This window comes from Rhinopithecus roxellana, chromosome 2 (assembly GCF_007565055.1).
Source record: "Rhinopithecus roxellana isolate Shanxi Qingling chromosome 2, ASM756505v1, whole genome shotgun sequence".
Classification (NCBI taxonomy): Eukaryota; Metazoa; Chordata; class Mammalia; order Primates; family Cercopithecidae; genus Rhinopithecus; species Rhinopithecus roxellana.
In genome coordinates this window covers 12,446,923-12,462,600 of record NC_044550.1, presented here as the reverse complement: position 1 = coordinate 12,462,600, position 15,678 = coordinate 12,446,923, and the positions used below count along the sequence as shown (strand labels likewise).

The 15,678-nt window shown below is 33.0% G+C and overlaps 1 protein-coding gene across 3 annotated transcripts in view; it reads left to right on the top strand.

Moving 5' to 3' along the window:
* Nucleotides 1–15,678, top strand: part of EMCN (endomucin) — a 120,673-nt gene that overhangs the window by 42,225 nt on the left and 62,770 nt on the right. For all 3 annotated transcript variants that reach the window (XM_010381391.2, XM_030922491.1, XM_010381388.2), the window contains one exon: nucleotides 9,194–9,310. In XM_010381391.2, the coding sequence (XP_010379693.1) occupies nucleotides 9,194–9,310 (117 nt within the window). The remainder of the gene's footprint in view (nucleotides 1–9,193; nucleotides 9,311–15,678) is intronic.

The following is a 15,678-nucleotide window of genomic DNA, read 5'->3' as shown; positions in this document are numbered from 1 at the left end:
GATTCATTTTTCTACCATTTTAAAAAATACATAATTCACATAACGTAATAGTCACCCTTTTAAAGTGTACAATTCAGAAGTTTTCAGTATATTAACAAGATTGTACAGCCACCACCACTATTAATTTCAGCACATTTTAATCTCCCCAAGAAGAATCTCTGTATCAATTACCAATCACTTCCCATATCCCCCTCCCAGCCTGTGGTAACTATTGACCTCTTTTATAGATTTGCCTATTCTGGATATTTCACATAAATGGAATCATACAATATATGACCTTTTGTGTCTGGACAGTTAGTATGATGTTTTCAACTTCATCCATGTTGTAATATGTATCTGTAGTTCATTCTTTATTATCACTAAATAATATTGCATTTTATGGATATATCACATTTTGTTTATCCATTTATTAATTGATGAACATCTGCATTGTTTCTACTTGCTAATGATTATAAATAATGCTGCTATGAACATTTATGTGCAAGTTTTTGTCTGCCCATGTTTTTCATTTCTCTTAAGTATATGTCTTGAGGTTGAATTGCTAAGTCACAGGGTAACTCTATGTTTAACATTTTAAGGAACTGGTTTCCAAAGCAGCTGTACTATATTACTTTTCCACCAGCAACATACAAGAGTTCCAATATCTCCATATTCTAGCTAACACTTGTCTGTCTTAATTATATTTGTCTCAGTGGGTGTGAACTGGTATCTCTTTGTAATTCTGACTTATATTTCTCTAATGATTAATGATGTTGAACATATTTCATGTGTTTGGTAGCCATTTGTATATCTTCCTTGGAAAATGTTAGCTCAAATTATTTGTACGTTTTTTTAAAAATTTGGCTATTTGTCCTCTTATTGTTAAGTTGTAAGAGTTCTCTCTACATTCAAGACTAGACCTTTATAAGATAGATAATTTGCAAATGTTTTTCCCATTCTATAGGTTATCTTTTAATTTTGTTGATAGTATCTTTGGAAGCCTGAAAATCTCTGATTTTCATGGGGTAGAATTTCATGGAGAAGAGTTGAGTCCTGTTGACCAATGCTGGCTGTAGATGTTGCAGTTTTCAGAGCATCGCATTGATTTGCTGAGCATACTTCTCAGATGTAATGGTTTCGCCAGATTCAGAAAGCTGCAGTGGATCTGACAGGCAGAAGACCACCAAACAGTGACCATGACCTTTATTTGGTGCAAGTTTGGCTTTGGGAAGTGCTTTGGAGCTTCTCCTCAGTCCAACCACTGAGCTAATTGTTGCCAGTTGTCATACAAAATCCACTTTTTGTCACACATCACAATCAGATCAAGAAATGGTTTGTTGTGTAAGAATAAGAGAAGATGACACTTCAAAACCACGATTTTTTTTTATTTTCACTCAGCTCATGAGGCACCCACTTATCCCCTAAACGGCTGTAGAATCATTGAGGTTTCAGTTCTTTGGCAACTTCTCATGTAGTTGTTAGAGAAACAAGCTTCAGTGATTGATCTCAACTGGTCATCGTGGCCTTCCGATGTCTGGCCACTAAGCTCCTCATCTTCAAGGCTCTCGTTTACTATGCAAAACTTCTTGAACCACCACTGCACTGTATGTTCATTAGCAATTCCTAAGACAACTGCTTTGTTGATATAGTGAGTTGTCTGCGCTTCTTTTACAACTCATTTTGAACTCAAATAAGAAAATCGCTTGGATTCGCTTTTTGTCTAACATCATTTCCATAGTCTAAAATAAACACAAAATAAACAGCAAGTGATGTCATTAGCAAAAAAAAAGAAACCGGAAATGCCCATCAAAATTGTATATAACATGGACGGGTGCAGTGGCTCATGCCTGTAATCCCAACTCTTCGGGAGGCCGAGAAGTGTGGATCACTCGAGGCCAGGAGTTCAAGACCAGCCTGGCCAACATGGTGAAACTCTGTGTATGTTTATGTCTCTACTAAAAATACAAAAATTAACCGGGCACTGTGGCACGCATCTGTAATCCCAGCTACTCGGAAGGCTGAGGCAGGAGAATTGCTTGAACCTGGGAGGTGGAGGTTGCAGTGAGCCGAGATTGGGTCACTGCACTCCAGCCTGGGTGACAGAATGAGACTCCATTTAAAAAAAAAAAAAAAATATATATATATATATATATATATACACACACACACACACACACTTCTAGAATATATATCTATATATATTCTAGATACATATATCTAGAAGTTCATTTCATGATAGGATATATATATATATATATAAAAACATAATCACATTTATTTAAGAATGTATGCCAATATCAAATGGCACATCCCGACAATGTAAAAGCTGCAATTACATTTGCATCCACCTAATACGAGTTTTTTTCTGGACTTCTGAATCTACTCCACTTATACCTATATGCCTATTATTATATCAGAATCATATACTCTTGATTACTATCACTTTCTATTAAGTTTTGAAAAAAGGAAATGTGAGTCCTCCAACTTTTTCTTTTTTATCCAAGATTGTTTTGGCTATTCAACTTTACCATGCCAATTTTATTATGCTAATTTTAATGTGAATTTTAAGATCAACTTGTTGATTTCTGCAAAGCCAGCTAGAATTGTGATAGGGATTGCACTGAATCTGTAGATCAATTTGAGGAGTATCGCCGTCTTAACAATCAGGGCTTTCAATTTATGAGCACAGGATGTCTTTCCATTTATCTATGTCTTCTTCAATTTATTTTGATGATGTTTGTAGTTTTCAAGTGTGGAAAGCTTAAGCTTAAACTTATTTTTGTTAAATTTATTCCTAATATTTTATTCATTCTAAATACAATTATTTTGTAATGAAATCATTGTTTTATTTCAAGTTTGGATTATTCATCGCTACTATATGTAAATATAATTTACTTTTGTATGTCAATATTATATCCTCCCACTCTATTGAACTAATTTATTAGCTCTAATTTGTGTGTGTGTATATATGTATGTGTATTCCTTAGAATTTTCTATGGACAAGATTATGTCATCTGCAAATATAGTTTTACTTTTTTCTTTCCAACGTGGATGACTTTCTTTTATTTATAATTTTATTTTATTTATTTTATTGCCTAACTACCCTGGCTAGCACCTTCAATACAAAGTTGAAGTAGAAGTGGTGGGAGGAGATATCCTTGTCTTGTTTCTAACTTTCAGGGAAAGCTGTCAGTTTTTCACCAGTAAGTATGATGTTAATTATGAGTTTTTAATAGATGACCTTTATCAGAATGAGGAAGTTCCCTTTTATTACTAGTTTGTTGAGTGTGTTTATTATGCAAGGGTATTGGATCTTTTAAAATGCCTTGTCTTATTATATTGAAATTATCGTGTTTTTAAAAAATTCCTTACTTTGTTAATGTGGCATATGATATTGATTTCTGTATATTCAGTCAACCTTGAATTCCTAGGCTAAATGCAACTTGGTCGTGGAGTATAATTATTTTCACATGGTGTTGAACTTTATTTATATTATTTTGTTAAGAATTTTTGTGTCCATATTCATGAAATATATGTTTAGCCTCATACAATAAGTTGGGAAGTGTTCCCTTCTCTACTGATTTTTGAAAGAGTTTTTCAGGATTGATGGTAATTGCTCTTTAAATGTTTGGTAGAATTTTCCAGGGAAGACCCTGGTGCTGAGCTTCCTTTATGAATTTTTTTTTAAATACTAACTTAATATATTTACTTACTATAAGTCTATTAGATTTTCTATTTCTTCTTGCCTCAGTTTTTGTATTTAGTGATTTCCTAGGAATTTGCCCATTTAATCTGGATTATCTAATTTGTTTGCATATAGTTGTTCACAGCATTGCCTTATAATCCTTCTAATTTCTGTAAGGTTGGTAGTAATGAATCATCTTTCATTCATAATTTTGATAACTTGACTCCTCTCTCTTATTTCTTTATCAGTATAGCTAAAAGTGTCTCAATTTTATAGATCTTTTCAAAGAACAAACTTTTGGTTTTATTTTTTTCTGTGTTGTGTTTCTATTCCCTATTTTATTTCATTCTTCTCTAATCCTTAGTGTTTCTTTCCACTGTTTCATATGGGTTTAGTTTGCTCTTCTTTTTCTAGTTTCTCAAATTGACCAGTGAGGATTTTGATTTGAGATTATTCTTCTTTTTAATATGTGTTAACACCTACAAATTTCCTTGTTTCTTTTGCTGTCTCCGCATTCCATAAATTTTGGTATATTATGTTTTCATATTCATTTACTGCAAAGTATTTTCTAATATTTTTTATGATTTATTCCTTGACCCCTCTATGTGTTTATGTGTTCTCATCATTTAGCTCCCACTTATAAATGAGAACGTGCAATATTTTCTTTTCTTTTCCTGTGTTAGTTTGTTAAGGATAATGTTCTTCAGCTTCATCCACATTCCTGCAGAGGACATGATCTCATTCTTTTTATAGCTGCATGGTATTTCATGGTGTATATGTACCATATTTTGTTTATCCAATTTGTCATTGATGGGACATTTAGGTTGATTGCATGCCTCTACTATTCTGAATAGTGCTACAATGAACATATGTGTGCTTCATAATAGAATGGTTTCCATTCATATGTTTATATATCAAGTAAAGGGATTGTTAGGCTGAGCGGTATTTCTGTTTTTAGGTCTTAAAGAAATTGCTATACTGTTTTCCACAATGTTTGAACTAATTTACACTCCCACCAACAGTGTATAAGCCTTCCTTTTTCCCCACAACCTCACCAGCACCTGTTATTTTTTAACATTTTAGTAATAGCCATTCTAACTGGTGTGAAAGAGTATCTCATTGTGGTTTTGATTTGCATTTCTCTAATAATCAATGATGTTGAACTTTTTTATATGATTGTTGGCTACACGTATGTCTTCTTTGTAAAAGCATCTGTTCATGTCCTTTGCTCATGTTTTTATGGAGTTGTTTTTTCTTGTAAATTTAATTTCTTAGAGATGCTGAATATTAGACCTTTGTTGGATGCAGAGTTTGCAAAAATTTCCCCTATTCTGTAGGTTATCTGCTTATTCTTTTGATAGGTTATTTTGCTTTGCAGAAGCTTTTTAGTTTAATTCAATCCCATTTGTCAACTTTTGCTTTTGTTGCAATTATTTTTGGTGTTTTCATCATGAAATATTTGCCCATGCTTATGTCCTGAATGGTATTGTCTATTAAACTAATATTGAAAATCTTCACAGAACTGGAAAAAAAACTATTTAAAAATTCATATGGAACCAAAAAAAGCCCAAATAGCCAAGGAAAGCCTAAGCAATAAGAACAAAGCTAGAAGTATTATGTTACCTGACTTCAAACTATATTACTGGGCTACGGTAACCATAGACCAATGGAACAGAAGAGAGAACCCAGAAATAAGACCACATACCTACACTATTTAATCTTCAACAAAGCTGCCAAAAACAAGCAATGGGGAAAGTACTCCCTGTTCAATAAATGAAGCTGGAATAATAGGCTAGTCATATGCAGAAGAATAAAACTAGACGCCTTCCTTACAACATATACAAAAATTAACTCAAGATAGATTAAAGACTTAAATTAAATACTTATTTTATAAACTTTGACTCTTAACTCCTTATCAGATATATAATTTACAAATTATTTTTCTCAATTTGTAAGCTGCTTTTACATTTTGCTAATTGTTTCCTTTGCTGTGCACTAGGTTTTTAGTTTAATGTAGTCCCATTTATTTACTTTTGCTTTTGTAGCCTGAGCTTTTGATGTAATATCCAAAAATAATTGCTGAGCCCAATGTGAAGGAGATTTGTCCCTATCTTCTCTTCTGGAGGTTTATGATTTCAGGTATTACATTTAGGTATTTTATCCATTTAGAGTTGATTTTTGTGTGTTGTGTCAAATAAGGGTACAATCTCATTCTTTTGCATGTGGTTATACAGTTTCCCCAGTGCAATTTATTGCAGAGACTATCCTTTCCTTATAGTAACCTCTTGGCGCCCTTGTTGAAAATTAATTGACCATATATGTTTAGATTTATATCTGGACTCTCTATTTTATTCCACTGGTCTATGTGTCTGTTTTCATGCCAGTATTACACTGTCTGGATTACTGTAGTTTTGTGATATAATTTTAAATAATTAGGAGGTGTGATGTCTCTACTTTTATTTTTCTTTCTCAAAACTGTTTTGCTATTCAGGATCCTTTGTGGTTCCACACAAATTATTTTTTTTCTATTTTTGTAAACAATGACTTGTGAATTTTGATAGGGATTTTTAAAAATCTGTATATCAATTTAGGTAGTATAGACATTTTAATATTAATTATTTTAATCCATGAACATAGGGTATCTTTTCATTTATTTGTGAATTATTTAGTTTTTTATTAATGTTTTATAGTTTTCAGTGTGCAGTTCTTTCATTTCCTTGATTAAATTTATTCCTAAATATTTTAAAAGCATCTTTGATTCATGTTAAGCCAAATATACCACAGTACTAATAGTCTACAGCATGTATTTTAGTAAATGCTAATTTTGTCAAAAGTCTCTTACCTTTTATTCTATTGCTTAAGACAAAGTGGTCAGACATTTTTCCTGTGGGCATCAGATAAAACAATGCTGTAATTCACATTATGTAATTCCAAAGGAATAAAGCTGCCAGTCTCCCTCCCTGTAAAATTAAAATCCATGATCACAAGCCCTCCCTTCAAGTTAATTGGTAACTACACATTAGATTCCTAATGTAGTTAATATCCTGATTTACTGTTTTCCTCAATACACTTAATTTCTCAAAATATACAAAATAAATTTAATGTTAATAATTCCAAGATAATTGTAAAACAGACCCTCTCCCTCACAATCCTCTCAGCCCTATGCAGTGGTTTTCACCTAAGGACATGCATGGAATCAAGATTTCTTTTATCGATTTACAATCTGGTACTGATACGACTCCCTCAAGCATCTCTTGTGTTAAGTTCTCATTTTTTCCAACTCAAATATGGATAAATTCCTTATGTTTTGTCTTTAATGCGTCCCACCTATACCAAAAGCTAAGATTTAAACATACATGAATCTCAAAAACACAAGTCATAAATGTAAAGCCAATGTAGCTTCATGCAATTCTCTAATAAATTAATATTTCTCCAGAAAAATTATGTTTGTGAAACTTAATGCATGTACTATTGTCTAGGATTATAGTGCAATTCATAACTGTAGATGAAAGCAGGTACATATTGTTATGTAAGGGAAAGTAGAAAGTATTCAGATTTAAAGACTAGCTTCAAGATTGATTTACCTTTTATCTGAAGGTGTGAATTACTCATTGGCAGTAGTTTGGAATAAACTATGTGTTAACCACAAACACAACTGGAAGTTTTCTCAAAAAGATGTTAATATGACTATGATTCTCATATCTTAATAAATGTTAGTCAACCATGTGTAGATTCTTCTCTCCTGAGACTAGGATTTGAAGCATTTCTGTGTATTAGTAAAGTTTAAAAATTTGTGGCTGTGGCAGCATCTTTTATTCTATTCAGTTTAGGTTTACCACGAATATTTTAAAATATTTTGATTTACCTTAAATATTCAAGATTTACTCCATGGCCTACTTCATGCGGTATAATTGACAACCTGTCCTACATTGAGTGTAGGCTCTAATTCTCACTTGTGAAATATATTCCACATTTATAATAGGCAATTCTCTAAGCAAAATCTTTAGCGTTACATTCCCAGCTATTCCATTATTTTTCTCCTTTCTTTGTATATTTCCAATCTGGCAGCCCTCCACATCTTTCTTAGCTATATATTCTCTTTCCCTCCACCAAGACCATTGAGTCTGCTTGATACTAGGGAACTCTTTAGGCTTTCAGAATAGCTTTTTCATGCTTTCCAATTTTAGCTCAGCTGAAGAATTCTTCTCCAAAGATTTCTGAAGAGAAACTCCTGTTCTGATCTTTCCCAAACATATGTTGAAATTCCAGTGGGAAGCAAAATCTTTACCCCCCAGGAGTTCCTCCATCCTCAAATGTTGAGTTTCTGCACTTTGGATGACCTGTCCCACTTCCATGCTAACAAGAATACCAATTTCTGCTTTCTTGCTATAATAAGGCATATCTCTACTTCACATATTTTCCTCCCTATTTAACCTCTGAAATGTATGGCCATTCCCACTCATTCTCTCTCATATGCGGGATTAACACTGTAGACTACATTTGAATTTATTTCATTTTGTTTGCACACTAATTTCCAAAGGCTTTTTACCTGAAGGAAAATATATTTATCTACTGTCTATGAAGTCTTCTTGCAAACAATCCCTTTCTTCAGCATGACTTCCTCAACTGCACTAAGAATTTGTATTACACAGTAGATACTTGTTGACATAGAGTGGAAGTTGACTGCACTTCTAGAAAGCACCAGTAGTTCTTGCTCCATTCTACTCTGTGTTAGAGATCTACTAAACTGCTTTCCCCTCATCTCCAGGTAGCATCACATCTAGCTAACACCAAGCATGCAGTAAATGGCATGTCTGCATTTCTTCACTAGCCCAATGTTTCCATACTAGACTGAAAAAACTGAAGGGCATTGACTTTTTTCAGAATATATAGGCAAATATAAGTTGTTTCAAGTCATCTTATTCAAATGTTGTCTTTGAAAAGCTCAGCTTATATTTTTGTTGTAAATTTTTCTTTTTTTTCAAAGAAAATGAACTAAGTATAATTAAAAATGTATTCCATTTATGTCCTATTATCCCTTATCCCCTGACTATTCCACCTGCTTGAAAATATTTTCCCAAGTGGCATGAAAACAATAGTGCCATACTTAATTACTACCATATCCTTACCTTTCTTTTCCCAGGGTAGCTGAGTGATTAACTTTTCCATCAGAAAGGCTTGAATTCAGGTCATGGTTCTCTCCTATTACAAGTTATGTGATTGTGGGGAAATTATTTAATTTCTCTGAGTCTTATATATAAAATAATTATCATCATGATTACTTAATTCATAAGATTACAATGATAATCAAGTGAGATAACCTACACAAGAAAGTTAATGTCCCTCCACATTCTTTAAAGTAATTAATTATATCACCAAAAGGTGAATGTTAAAATGCTGGATTTCTAAGGCTTGGTCAGAAGACTTCTAGAAATTAATCTTCAAGTTTTAGTTGGATATTAATATGAATATCAATAAGATGATCTGGTGATTTGTTATACTCCTGATGACTGTTCATTCTTTTTACAGGATTAAGAGTCACAACCCCTGATGTCAGGGAGAATAAATCCATCATTTCAAACATAACAGTAACAAGTGTTACACCTCCAAATGCTGTTTCAACATTGCAAAGTTCCAAACCCAAGAGTAAGTACGAGGATTTGTGCTGAAGTGTTAAACTAGTGTGTTGGATAAAACTAGTTTCAGAATGTTTTCCAGCATACAACTGCCAAGGAATTATATCCTGTTTAAATTGTCTCTTAGTCTCTACCCAATAGAATAATCATTTGGCAGCCTCATCTTTTACAGAGATACCCTAGCACACTGCAGCCACAAATGAATGGGTCACAACAAAGATTAATGCAAGACTGGGCAGTAATCTATGATATTACCTGGCACTAAAAGGACAGCTCAGCCAACAAATTAGACAACTTAGATGAAATGAGAAAATTGTTAGAAAGAAATAAATTACTAAAACTGACTCAAGAAGATATGGAAATCCGAAAAAAAAAAAAAAAACCTAGAATGATTAAAGACATTGAAATAGGAACTAAAAATATTCCTGTAAAGAAAACCCCAAGCCAAGATGGCTTCAACTGTCGATTCTATAAAGTATTTCAGAAATAAATTATACTAACTCTTCCCAAACTCTTTTAGAACGTAAAGGAGGGGAAAACACTGCACAGATAATTATCTGAGGCTAATGTTACCCTGATACCAAAGCAAGAAAAGAATGAAAAGAAAAAGCAAGTAAAGAAAACTACAGGCCAATATGGCTCTTAGACATAGATGCAAATATCCTCAATAAAATATTGCAAAAAATGAGTAGCAAGTAAAAAAGAATATAAAATATGAACAAGTCAGATTTATCCCAGAAATGCAAGATTGGTTTAACATATGAAAACCAAAGAAAGTAATACAACATATTAGTAAAATCAGTACATGTAGAAAGCGCATTCAACAAAATCTAACATTCATTCATATTAAAAACTCTCAATAAACTAGAAATATAATGAAATTTCCTCAACTTGATAAAGGGCATATACAAAAAGCCTACAGCTAACATCATACCTAATAAAGAAAGACTTAATGTTTTCCCCTTAAGATCTGGAACATACCAAAGATGTCTGTTCTTATCAGTTTTATTCAACATTATAACCAGAGGTTTTAGACAGTACAGTTCAACAATGGATAATACATAGATCCATTTAGATTGAAAAGGAAGAAATAAAGCATTTTTTATTAGCAGACTCATAATTATCTATGTAGAAAATTCAAAGAATTCACTATAAAACTACTAAAACCACTAAAGAGTGGTTTGTAGCACAGGATATAAAATATATAAAAGTAAATTATATTTTTGTATGTTAACAGTGGCAATCCAAAATAAAATTAAGAAAATAATTCCGTTTTCAATAGCATCAAAAAGTATAAAATACATAGAAACAAATTCAACAATAGAAGTGAAAGATTTGTACACTTAACTACAAACTATTTTGGAGAGAAATTAAATATCTAAAGAGATATTACATCTTTATAGATTAGAAACCTCAATATTTATATGATAATTCTCTCCAAGTTGATCAATAATTGATTAATATATTTAATGCAATCCCTACCAGAATCCCAGTTTTTTAAAATAAATTGGTAAGATGACCCTAGATTTGTACAGAAATAAAAAGGACCTGGAATAGTCAAAACATTTTTGAAAAAGAACAAAGTTGGAGGACACAACCCAATTTCAAAACTTATTCTAAAGCTATTGCAATCAATGGACCTCAGAAACATTATACTCAATGAAAGAAGCCATACACAAAATATGACATGTGGTATATTCCACTTACAGTAAATATGCAGAAAAGACATTTTATAGGGACAGAAAGCAGATAAGTGGTTGCCTGCAGCTGGAGATGGGAGTGGGAATTGATTCTAAATAAGCTCACAGGAGTTTTTCATGTTGATGGAGCTGTTCTAAAACTGGATTATGTTGATGGTTGTACAATCCTACAGATTTACTAAAAATTATTACTTGTATACTTAAAATACTTGTATACTTAAAATGCGTGCATTTAATGGTGTGTAAATCATATTTTTTATAAAACTTTGTTGAAAAGCAAAAGGAAAGAAAATGATGAGCCTAGCCAATCAAATTTTCTTTCTGAACTAGAAAACCCAATAAACAAACAGCAGGAGTTAGCTACAGGAATTGAAGCTGCAAAGTTTAGTAGTGGGAGTCTGCGGTAGTCATGGCAAATCATGTGCATACCTGTGGCATCCAGAAGCAGTTAATATGAGTAAACAGGATTGACAGAAAAGAATGGAGAGTATGTTGGGAGATGGGAATACCCTGTGAGCAAAATTAAATTGTTTGTGTGAGGCAGAGAGAGAAATAGAAGCTAGAACTCCCATGATTTCTGATAGCTTTCCAGTTCCAGTTTCCTCACAACAGATACTTCTCACATTCTCGCCTCCATGATATAAGTAATTTGTATGTATAGTAAACACATTTGACTGGAAGAGTTAGGAATATAGGTAATGGATGCATTTTTGGTGTATCCATAGTCCTTAATAAGAAATAGCTACAGATGAATCATAGTGTCTAAGTCTTTTCTTGGGAAATCTCTAAGGTAGAAAGAGATGGCAAGTAGAAATTGTGACTGTCCAAGACCTACTCTTGTCTAGAAACTTCAGAAACATAATTTTTCTCTTTTGTATTATAATCATCTCAAGCACAACATACAGAAGTTTGCCCAGAAGGAGTCTAATTTCACACCATAAGGGTAAACTAATACTTCTTTGTAATGAGACAGTCACCCCGTAGAGGAATTTGAAGAGCAGAATCATCTCTTCTTCATATGAATAACATTTTCATGTCGTAGTCGTTTGGTTTCTGATAAGTAGAACCTATTTTGTAAGTCATATATATCTAAAAGGCACCTTTAGGAAACCAAAACTCATCTACCTAGAATATGATGGCTCCTATAAAATAAAAATAAAACTACTATATATACATCTGCAAAGTATATAGCAGCTTCTGGAAAATCAAACTCAAATAATTTGTATCCTGCACTAAATACTCACCCATTCAGTGACTTATGAGGAAGAAAATGTCATTCAGGGTCTGTGATTTATTAAACCTAGTACATGTCAGAAGTATGTGGTCAGCCCATGAGTCAATTAAGACTTTTAATTCCACTTCAATGCATGAAGTAGAATGCTCTCTGCATCTCAGTTCTGGGAACTGTTGTATTGATTTCGCTTCTAAACTCAGTTTAAAATGGCTTTCTTCCAAGTAGTTAAAAAAAACACATCAAAGTCATTTCCTTAAGAAATGAAACACTCTGGAAAGCAGGATAATGAAATAAGCGTTTTTACTGTTGGCCATTGCTTTCATTATTTGATAAACAAGTTTTATACAAATTTTTTTTATAATTTATTATTACATTTATTTCTGGGTCAGCCATTATTCCCTAGATTCCTCTCTTTTCTTAAGGTGCTTACTGCCCAACATAGACACTACTTGATATAATGAGATTGTACACATTTCCATTTGCCAAGTGATGAAACCAGTACCTCTCCCAGATTCCTGGTTAGGAGAGCATCACTCCCTTTCCACCCATCACACATAAACACATTTAGGATTAATGGATACTGGACAGAGAGATAGACAGAAAACAAAACAATCTACTGTTGGTTAAATGTTGAACAGCTGAAGATTCAGCTTCCTCTTAAATATCTGGGCAATGGTTCCTTGGATAAGAAATATCAGACAAATACATTGTGGGTATTTCATCTCAAGATGAAAACAAGTACAGGTTTAATTTAGAGTAGAAGAGCTAGTGAGATTTGTTGCTTTATTCCCTAGAAAGTTGGAATTCAGATCCAAAAAGAAGATCATACTCAAAACATTTCTCTCTAATCTTTTCCCATTCTCTTAGAGTGGTGTGTATTTTTCCTATTTAAAAGGAAACAAATTTCTAGAATCTTAGAATTTTTAAGATAGGACTTCTCATTAGTCTAGTGCTCTGACTTTATTATTTTTAAAATGTGGGCTTTTTGAATTAAATATTATCTTATTTACTAAAAATCCTTCAGAGGATTATCTATGTACCTGGCATTATCCTGGATTGTGATAAGTCGTTGTATATTAGACAGACCATGCTATCATGAAATTTACCTTCTAGTGGATGAAAAAGATAAATAAGTTAAATATTAATAATTCAATATCAGTGATACTCTAAATAATAATAAAACAGTAAAAAAAAAAAGCAAGTGATGATGGTAGTGCCAATTTTCATAAGGTGTTCAAAAATCCCTCTCTGAACAAGTGCCATTTGGAAACAGAACTAAATAAAGTCAAGAAGTTAACATATGGATATTTGGGGAAGAGAATTCAAAGAGGAAATACAAAGTGCACAGGTGCTGATATGTGGGTGGATTTAAGTTGTTTGAATAAAGAGAAGACATCTGTGGTTGAGTGGAAGGAATGAAGGGAAGAAAAGGTAGCAGATGCCATTAGAGCAGGAATCAGGGGTCAGTCCAGACAGGGCCACGCAGGCCATGGTAAGGACAGTGAATTTTATTCTAATTGGACACACAATGTGATGGAGAGTTGAGAGCAGGGCAATGATATGATATTATTTACATTTTCAAAAGACCTAAATTGTAAAATGACTAGGAGAAAACCTAGGAGAAGTGCTTCTTGACATTAGTCTGTGGAAAGATTTTTCAGATACAACATCAAAAGCAAAGGCAACAAAAGCATAATTAGACAATTGAGATTGTATCAAATGAAAAGGCTTCAGTGCAGAAAAGGAAACAATCAACAGGGTGAAGATATAACCTACCAATAATGGTTTGGCTGTGTCCCCACTCAAATCTCAGTTGAACTGTAGCTCCCATAATTTCCACGTGTCATGGGAGGGACCTGGTGGCAGGTAACTGAATCATGAGGGTAAGTCTTCCCCATACTATTCTTGTGACAGTGAGTAAGTTTCATGAGACCTGATGGTTTTATAAAAGGCAGTTCCCTTGCACAAGCTCTCTTGCCTGCTGTCATGTAAGACGTGACTTTGCTCCTCATGAGCCTTCAGTCATAGTTGTGAGGCCTCCCCAGCCATGTGGAACTGTGATTCAATTACACCTCTTTCTTTTATAAATTACCCAGTCTCAGGTATGTCTTTATTACCAGTGTGAGAACAGACTAATACACTTATAAAATGGAAGAAAATATTTGCAAACGATACAAATGTTAAGAGGTTAACATACAAAATACATAAGGAACTCAAACAATTTAATAGCAAGAAAAACAAATAACCCAATTTTAAAATGGGCCGAGGATCTGAATGGATATTTCCCAAACAAAAGGACATACAAATGGCCAACAGACATATTAAAAAATTCTCAACATTACTAATCATCAAGGAAATGCAAATTAAAACCACAATGAGGTATCACCTCATACCCGTTAGAATGGCTGTTATCAAAAAGACAAGAGATAAAAAGTTCTGGCAAAGATGTAGAGAAAAGGGAAATCTTGTATACTGTTGATGGAAATATGAAATAGTGTAGCCATTGTGGAAAACTGAAAGGAGATTCCCCCAAAATTAAAAATATAGCTATCATATGATCCAGCAATCCCATTTCTGGGTACATATCCAAGGAAATTAAATTAGTATATCAAAGGGATATTTAATTCTCATGTTCAACACAGCAATATTCACAATAAACAAGATATGGATTCAATCTAGGTGTCCATTAACAGATGAAGAGGTAAAGAAAATGTGGTATATATACACAATGGGATACTATTTTGCCTGGAAAAAAAGGAAAACCTGTCATTTGTGACAGCATGGATAAACTTAGAGGTTATTATACTAACTGAAATAAGTCTGGCACAGGAAGACAAATATTGCATAGTTTCCTTTACATATGGAATCTAAACATGTTGAATTCATAGAAATAGAGAGTAGAATGGTAGTTATTAGAGGCTGGAGAGTGGGGGGGTTGGGTAGGGTGGGAATGAGAAGATATTGGTCAAATGATACAAAGTTTCAGTTAGACAGGAGGAATACTTTCTGGAGACCATTTTACCACCTAGTGTCTATAATTAATAATAATGTATTTTCTACTTTAAAATTACTCAGAAAGTAGACTTTAAATGTTCTGACCACAAAAAAACTAACAAGTATGTGAGATGATATGTTGATCAGCTTGATTTAATCATTCCACAATACATATATATATATATATATATATCAAAACATCACATTGTTCACCATATGTATATATATGGTGTACACACACACAAAATATTTTCATATACTGAAAATATTAGAGACATACATATACTGAAAATGCCTAGAGATGTCTATACTGAAAATGTCTTCATATATTGCAAATGTCTAGAGACAGAGAGAGAGAGAGCATCTGAGGGTAATGGGTCCAGCTAGGAGGAGTTGTCCAACTTAATAAACTAACTAAAAGAAGTCCTACAAATTCATGTAATTCTCAAG